We start from the raw sequence: 9,120 nt of genomic DNA, 5'->3' as shown, positions 1-9,120 counted from the left end.
TGTCAACCTCTGGAGCAAATATCCTTATGACCTTTCAACTCTTACTTTTCTCACTACCTGCAGCAGCGAGCTGTGCTACAGCACTGAATCAATTAATGTTATACACAATGTAAACACAGACAGTGGGTGAAGATTAAGTTTTTAGTTAAATATTTATCTCATTCCTCTTATGTGCAAAATACTTTTATTGTTATACAATTAAAAACATTTTGAAATGTTGTGAGCAGAAAAAAGTTACTTTTTTTTTTTGTTTCATGATGGTTGGAATATTTTAGTGCAGTGTAAACACACCTTAACCAAACCTCAATGTAATTGCCAAAATAACTGCTTTCAAATGTGACCTCTATTGAGACTGGTTTGGAAAGCTTATCACATACAGTACAGGCAGAATTTGATATGAGAGAACTTCTGCACCATATGTAGTTTCCTGAGGATTAGGAGCTGCTGATTATTAAGAAATAATAAAGTTTGACAGACTAAATACTCAAAGCAAGCCAGATATTAAGATAATGTCCAAAATATGTCATCCAGATGCTGTCTTCAGCTTTATTATAATTCTATTGAATATGATTCAGATATTGAATAAAACTTTTAAAACGAATAAAACAGTTGTCATCTGAAGTTATTCTAAAGATAAAACTGTGGCCTGATGTATTTCACACCATGCAACATCATTTCATATTTCCATGCCAAGATTAAAAAAAAGGAGGATAATGAATAACTCCTGAGGCCTAAACAGCTGAAATATCCCAGACTGGTGTGTTAACAGGTTTTAGCTGCTCCAAATTGTTTCTAACCTTTATGAGACAAAGATGTGCTACATAAGAGACCAAACAACAGATGGTGAGCAGGAATCTGTTTTCATTATTCATTTTACAGCTGACAGGTTCCCTCAGATGCATGCGAGGTCGCTAAATATATCTAACAGAGAGCAGATGTACCAAATCGGCCGGCATGCTGACATCATCACAGCTCACACGAACTTAATTGCTAGTCACGTATAATTACAATTCCAACCATGATCATTTAAATCATCTAAACAAAAAAAATATACCTGAGAAAGTTCAGTTGCATATCAGAATAATTTTTAGGTTACCTGTTTAAAATAAATCAATCGTACATGTTAAAGAAATGAAAGAGTATATAACTACTATGTTGCTCCATTCCTCTTTATGTGCACAGGGAAATGAGCTTGTGAACACATTAATGTGCAGCTGAATGATATTTATTATCACCCTTTAGCTCTTCATGCTTCCCTACTATGTGATAAAAGATGTAGCATCTTCTTAATAACACTCCTGTGGAAAAAAATAAAGGTAAAACCCTATGCATCTCTATATTGTAGGAGGCTTTGCTTTTTAAGGCACATATAGTTAATTGACTTCAAAGGTGGTAGCTTTAGTGCAGAACAATGGGGGAGTAGGATCCATTCTGCATCTGGAGCAGCTGAGTTAGCTCCAGTTTCAGAGGGAACAAAAAGCCCAAACTGTCTGTTTTTCTCTCAGACATGAGCAGATGAACTTCCAAAAGAGTTATAAAACAATCCACTGGACTTTGTTTCCAAGTTTGAAGATGTCTCGCTTCCCATCCAGGAAGCTTTTTCAATTTAAAATGTCAGAAATAGCTTTGAGTTTCACCAGCACAAGCAAATGAATGCACATCAAACATGATTCATTAACAAAAATCTGCAAACTAACATTGTAAAAGTAAATCATTAAATACATAATGCTGTGGTTTGGTCTTAATGAAAGCTTCATTTATATCTATGAGGAATCAACCCTGATCAGAGCGGCCGGTTTTTCGGTCCACTGCTCACTCCAGACTTACTTCATTTCCCTCTGTTCATCCTTAATACCAGAGTCAGACCTGAAGACAGGGGTCAGGCAGGGGCTCTAATCCTGTAGAAATAGATGTGGTTGGAGCTTTCTCCTTCTTTACGCTTCTTTACATCAGAACCTAAAATCTAAAAGCATACTTTTGAGGATGGGGGCCATACTTTCCTCATTCAGGTCTTATCTTCATTTTGGACTTACTGGAGTCTAGATTTCGTTTTTTTAGGAACAATTAAGACCATGAATGAAACTTCCCTAACCTAACCAAGACTTGACTGCAGCACAATGAATGGGTCCATTCCAGCTGTTTCTGGATAGTTTTCACCCATCTCAAACCGTTTGTCCTCCAGTTTTTCATTTTTATGCTAACAACAAACGGCCTTCTAATAATACAGTGAGGAAAAAACTGTTTTAAAGAGAAAAGTATTTCTCTATTATCTATTAATATAGTCATTCCTTTAAATTTCATCTGTAAACACTCATTAAAGGTGGTATGTTCCTTCCACTGTGTCATTACCTCTAGCCGGGTCATGCCTCTGTGTACCAGTGGGGATGTAGTTGATCTGTAAGGGGCGATTTGTAAACATACCAAATGGACTAAATGAGAAAATCAACAAATAGTTTTTATCTTTTTTTATATCATTTTAACTTTAAAAGACTTAGTTTAAGCATCACCTGAGCATCATTCGACAAAAACCCTTTGCTTGGATTGACGTGCATAAAAGCTGCGGATTAGATTCTGTGTTGCTTTAAAATTCATAAAATGTTTCAATTTCCAGCAATCTGTTGTGTTTTAAATTTTTTTTTGTTCATATATTGTTGCGGTGCCTTCTTGAATTACACTGCCATAAAAAGTGCACAAGATTCCAAAACAGAAATCCCTGGGTTTCGATGCATAGGTTACATGAAGTAGTATAAACATGCAGTCAAGTTTTTAGTGATCAAAAGTCTTCTAGTCCAGCAGGACATGCAGATTGTGGTTCTAAATATACAGTTTTGAATGAGGTCACAAAAATTCCTCTTCTGCTTTGGGTGCTACGACTCTTGAAGCCATGACCATGTCATGACTTTTTATCCTCGCCTTTGAAGAAGCTGGAGGCAGCGAAAGTCTCCTTTTAGATGACAATAATCTGAGGACTTCACTAACCTGTGATTCTAGGAGTGAGAGCCGGCTACTCAGTTTCCTGATGTCCCCTTTGAGCTCCAGTTTGGCGTCGTGCAGCGCTGTCTGGAGCAGGGATTGTTCAGTCACCGGCTGGAGGAAGGAGTGCCTCAGGGATACCTCTGTGTAAACCCCCAGGCCGTGCTCGAACGGACTCCTGTCCAGAGGGCTCTTTTCCATGGGGCTTCGCTCAAAGGAGCTCCTGGAGTCTCCGGCTCGGTCGATGCGCAGGTCACTTTTTGTGATGCCACTGTCGCAGGAGTCGGTTTTGTGCAGGATGCTTACTTCCTCTGCTGCTGCATTGCCCCCCTCTGTGCTCACCGGCTGCCCACTGTCCTCTGATTCCAGGTTCTTTTTGGATGCTGCCTGCTCTCCTGAGGCCTGTGGTGCTGTCGGCCGCTCTGCTTTCTCTATTTCATTTTCCTTCTGAACAACAGGAAGCACTGGTTCGGAAGATACAGTGCTTTTAAACCTCGCCCACCCTCGCCCACCTCTGCTGCCTCCACCAGCAACTGTACCACTACTCTCAGTAGCTTTTAAGCTCCTCTGACTCGGCATCAACTCCACGGTTACTTGGGTACATCCCTGCTCTGACTTTCCAGAGTCATTGCACTCTTGCAGAGAAGCAGCAATGCTGCTTCTTCTGCTTTTATTTCCCGCTTCCATGCAGGAATTGGTGCTGACTTTCTTCTCCTGATTGAAGGAGGTGGAGTCAGCTTGGTGGCTATGCCGTGGCTCCATCTGGACACAGTTTTGTTCTGAGTAAGTTTGCGTTTCATTTGGGGTTTGAGAGTCTCGCTGCTGCCTGAACCTCTGGAACAACTTGCGAACAGGGTGATCATCAGGAATGGAGAGAGAAACCTCACTCCTCTGCCGCTCCTGCTCTCTCTTCACATCAGCAATCTTTCTGAAGATTACCTGCAGCACAGAAATGAGAGCAATCACATACAGAGCAAAACAGAATCCACTGCATAAATATGCTACCATGTCTGTGATAAAACAGAGCATCTGTATAGTATGGTGCAGCCATCACCATGGGTGTTGCAGGGATGCATTGTTTAGGATGCAGTATAGTATTGTGGCCCTCTTACTTTTAAAAATGGCTTTCTAACAGCCAAGCCATCTTCAATGCCTGATTTGTGTTGTGCAGGACTAACACCTAACTCCCTACATATGAGCTGTGTATCTTTGCAGCTCTCCCAGGGTTACCATAGGGCTCCTGGTCTTTCTTTGAATATTAACATCTTTGAATCTCAACGTCTAGGTGGGTTTGTAACTGTGCCATCTACTTAGTTTTTCAGCTGTTGGTTTAAACAGTATTCTCTGAGAAGTTTTAAACTCTAGATCATTTTCTATATACTTACTGTACTTAAGATGCCTTTTTCTACCAATGGAATATGTTTAGAGGAATATACACGCATGCCACACTTTTCAGATAATTTCCTGCAAAAACTTTGAAAAGCAGCTATAATAGCTCCATTATATAAGATCCCAATGATATATTCTGAAAATATGGGGAAATGTTAAAAGCTGTATAACAAAAAATAAATAATAATAATGAGCCCTCTGGTGAATAAAAAGGTAATTAACTTTATTTTGTTTTAGTTGCACAAATTTGTAGCAGGTTGTCAAAATAAATTGCTGTAGTAAAAAAAAAAAAAAATCTATTCATCTCCTTTTTCGCTCTTAGTAACATTATATATTTATGACTTTGTTTAGTTTGTTCTGCAACCTCAGACATTTTCCCACACAAGCAGAGTCCTGAATCAACTTCAAAAAGAGTAACCATGAATACTTCATGAGATGTTGATGCAATAAGGTAATATTACAAGAATAAATGAAGAGCTTAGCCTAAAGTTCAGAAATAAAAACATGTCAGGGTCTTAGGGGGATAAATACAGTATGAGGCATGTGAAAAATCAAGCTCCCTGCGTCATTCTTTTACCCGTTTCCGTAGATTACAGGTCAGGATGAGGTTACGCGAGAAGGAGTTGGCGAATGCAGTGTAGAACTCCAGCACCCTCATCAGAGCTTCTCTCCTGATGACGTGCAGGTCACAGTAGGTCAGCGCTCGCACGTTTGCACAGGCTCGAGCAAGCGTGGTCTCCTTCCAGAAGACATCTCCGAATACATCCCCTTTACCTAGAGGAATCCACACATCATCAGCTTATGAATAAAAAGATAAAACTTGTTTAGTTTGAAGCCATGTTTTGTCTTCTCATAAATCAATTTGAATGCACTTTGATGGATATATTAGTATACTTGTCTACAGATTACAGGATTATAAGTCTATATTTTTACTGTTTAATTAAGACACAAAAACCTCTGTTTACATTTCAGATGTCATCATATCTCCAAATAAAACCAAGCCTGGAATTTTCTGTTAAAGTACCGAGTATTGCGATGACCTCATCATCTTGGATGACTTCGAGTGAGCCGGACACAACAAAGCAGAGGGTATCTACGCTTTCCCCAATGTGGAAGATGAGGTCTCCAGGCGCGCAGTGCGTGGTCTGGAACTCCACAGCTAGGGAGCGTAAACAGCCGTCGCTCGCCAGACGAAACGCTGGATGGTCGTTGAACACCTGCCTGTTGAGGTGCACGCAGATGTCTGCACGCATGTCCTTGGGACAGATGGAGAGAACCTTTGGGAGGGGTGGAGAGACAGAGGAGGTCAGATTTGGCTTTCAAGAGTGTTTCGTTCAAATCTAATTAAAAAGTAAAATATCACAGAGAGGTCAAAGCTGAATCTTCAAAGGAAAAGTTTAAAGTTGTGTTTTGCAGTAAGGTTATGAGCATCAATATCTTCCCTGTGATAGATTGCACACCTCATAACATTACCTTAATGAAACAAAGATTAGATTTACCCCTAAATAAAATTTCAATCCGAACCTGAACTAAAGCAGACTAAGCATTCATTCTGTTTTGATGCCAAAGTTAACTGAATTGGCTGCAAGCAGATTCTGCAATAACAAGGAAACAAACTTTCTATCTATTTTCATGCTCAGTAAAACGGATGGAGTGACTAAATAAGCATCAAATATGTTGCCATAGTATAAAGGCTTCCATTTTAACATAAAAGTCAAATAAGAATAAATCTGGAATTACAATGTTTTACTTCTTGATGCCGACTAAGATGGAAATTCAACGGAAGAAAAAGGAAATAGTTGAAATCATGCAGGAACTACTGCCTTCCATGAACACAAAAATTAATATTTTAATGGCCGTAAAATTCCTTAATAGAACCGATCAGTGACAAACCAGAAATATGTCCTCTGGTGGTGAAAGGACAGATCTTACATGGGGTCTGAATACGTTAAGGAGAGACATTAGCTCTTTTTATGAGGCATGAGGATATCGCCTCTACCTACTTGGTTTAGCTAATTATATCAAGATTAAGCTTTATCAAGTACACCTTAAGTTGCCATTAATCTTGGCTGTGTGGTAGATGGCACATTAAATGCTATCTAATAACCTGAATTCAGTGTAAAATTTAAGGAGTGACTGAACTTTTGCAATAAATCAGAATTTTATATAAATCCTCAACAAGGCATAAAGAAACAATTAAAAGTAAATATTTTCTGGCCCTGGATGTAGTGTTTGAGACACCCCTTGTTAACAGGCTACAGTATTAATAAATCCAATCTGTCAGAATCTGACTATCAGACACCAAACTACAATTTGCTGATTAGACTGAGCTGAATCAATATAAATGTGTTATAAAGCCCTCTGAGATGACAAAAACTGACACCAACACACTCAAAACACTGGACTCTATGGTATTGAACTAGCAGCAAGGCTTTTAGATGTTGTCTAGAAACATTGATTCCCTCTAAAAAATCCATTTAGCTTTTTTTCAGTCAGTTACTGAGTATTTACTGCTGGGTTTGGGACTTTAAATGCTTAATGCTTTCTATCAGATGTCTGCAATCATCAACCCTCCTATCTACATTTATCTACATGCCCCTTTTGCCCATTGAACTCCTTGGAGTTTTAGCATAATTATTAAGTGGCTCTTGCAGGCAGTTAATAGTTTATGATGATCAACCCCCATCAAAATGCATGAAAAAGTGATTTGCTCGAAGCATAATCCCGTTATTTTCACATAAAGACATGAAAACACGTACCATTAATGAAATAAGCTGTATAATGGCAGTTATTTAATGTTGTTGCTGTAAACCAGCTTAAAAACAATGCCTCTAAATAACTTAAAATAAACCAACTGGCCGTATCTAAGATCCATCTCTGTCCTATTTGCTGGTTAGAAATTTAAACCTTCCGAAACCTTAAGCTATCTATTTTTATTATGAGAAGGACTAAATCTTATAAATGTACTATGGAGCAGCAAAGAAGTATCATAAACTCCATGTGAGGTATTACTGCAGCAGTTTTACAGGAAAATAATGGTAACAATAAAACAAATAAATTAATAAGAAATTAAGGTTTTATCAGTTAAAGCTTAAAAATCTTTCAGCTTGCTTGTTTTATTCAACTTTAGGGGATTTAACTACAATTAAATACTCTAAGTTCTTATTTGATGGTACCGTTCCTCATTATCAAGTGATAAGTGCAAATCTTTCAGGGAGTTTTTATTCATTTTCTTCTAAAAATAAAAGGAAACCTATAGGTTCATTATGTGTGAGTGCAGAAAGAAGACAATGCCAACAGAACCTATTGATTTCTTTCATTTTATGTGATGATTCAGCTTGGAATAGAGTTATCTGGTGAAAAAGCTTAGGATAGTTTTTTAAATTTAAGTGTCAGCATGGGTACCTTGTCTGTGTCGATTCCTCTAGACATGGCCCAAGTGGAGACGATGAAGTCCATGACCCGCTCGCTCAGACCTTTGGGAACCTGATACAGCTTGAGGAAGTCGCGCACGTTGTTGAGCATCTCGTGGTATCGGTTTGTGTTGGTGTACATCTGCTGGAAGATGGTGGTGACGTTTCCAAAGATGGTGGCATACAGCAGCGCTTAGAGCAAAAATGATCAAAAAATGTAAAACAAAATCACTAAGATGATAGAGCAAACGTGTAATTAATTTTGAAAAATAGGAGGGAAGAATGTTCTTTATTCATAAGAATAATAGTGATATAAGATATTGTTACTATCTGGCAAAAAATAGCGGAGGGTGTACAGTAAACAAAAAGCAGTTTGTCAATTATTTATAGTTTCATATCATCACATTTATCTTTCCTCGTTTCACAGTCAGCATTGTGAGCAATTTTTACTTTGAATGGCACCAATTTAGAAACAACACAACCACACATAAATACAACTAGTGATGCTTTCAGTCCTTATGATATAATTTTCCCTGCACGTTTGTTCAGTAAGAGCGCTGTGCTGCTGTGACCTCAAAGAGTCAGTCAGTATCTCATATCGTGACGTTTTACCCACTCAAGGAGAAAAACTTTCCATTCACCACAGCAGGAGCACAGAGGTCAGGACACATATCTACAATGATGGCTCATTGTCCAATTCCTTCCCTGCAGCCTGCAGGCAGCTCTCCTCCCTTTACAATAGTTCCCGTGGTTAATTATCGTATCTGTAGCAGGAACTTTATCAGATGCAACTGAAGCTGACACGAGCATTGTTACTGAGGGAGTCTCGTAGCGACCGGGCCACCATCAGAGTAATGGGTGTTTATTTCGGGATGCACAAACCTCGGAGCGTGGCTGTCACTTTCTGAGTCCTCACTGGTTTTGTTGCATCACTTTTCATGCTGTTTTACAGTAGCTGCTTAAAGGTTAAAGGTACAGCGATGTTGCTCAATCAGTGGATGGTGAAAGTAACATATGCAGATATACTGACACAAGTTTATGTTAATTTAAACAAAAACTACAACACCGCCAACAGATTCCCATTTTTGAGTAGAGGTAATTTTACTAGACAGTAGTGTTAATTATATTTAACAAGGCAAATCTATAAAAAAAAAACAAAAAAAAACTAAGATTTGGGATAAATTTGTATTTTATTGAAAAGGGAAGAAAAATCCGATAATTAATTAAGTTAAAAAAAAAATCTAATAAACATATTATTTATAGATAGATAGATAGATAGATAGATAGATAGATAGATAGATAGATAGATAGATAGATAGATAGATAGATAGATAGATAGATAGAT

General features: G+C 38.3%; 1 protein-coding gene across 1 annotated transcript in view; it reads right to left on the bottom strand.

Moving 5' to 3' along the window:
* Positions 1 to 2,723: 2,723 nt before the first annotated feature.
* LOC107082890 (potassium voltage-gated channel subfamily H member 5-like) overlaps positions 2,724 to 9,120 on the bottom strand; it is an 18,535-nt gene continuing 12,138 nt past the window's right edge. Inside the window, exons 9-12 of the mRNA XM_015371791.1 lie at positions 7,768 to 7,967; positions 5,387 to 5,639; positions 4,940 to 5,136; positions 2,724 to 3,912 (exon numbers count right to left, since the gene is read on the bottom strand). Of these exons, the coding sequence (XP_015227277.1) occupies positions 2,839 to 3,912; positions 4,940 to 5,136; positions 5,387 to 5,639; positions 7,768 to 7,967 (1,724 nt within the window). The 3' untranslated portion in view covers positions 2,724 to 2,838. The remainder of the gene's footprint in view (positions 3,913 to 4,939; positions 5,137 to 5,386; positions 5,640 to 7,767; positions 7,968 to 9,120) is intronic.

Source organism: Cyprinodon variegatus, unplaced genomic scaffold (assembly GCF_000732505.1).
Source record: "Cyprinodon variegatus isolate N-32 unplaced genomic scaffold, C_variegatus-1.0 Scaffold4, whole genome shotgun sequence".
Lineage (NCBI taxonomy): Eukaryota > Metazoa > Chordata > Actinopteri > Cyprinodontiformes > Cyprinodontidae > Cyprinodon > Cyprinodon variegatus.
The sequence above is the reverse complement of the archived record's forward strand: the minus strand, read 5'-3'. Positions and strand labels throughout refer to the sequence as shown.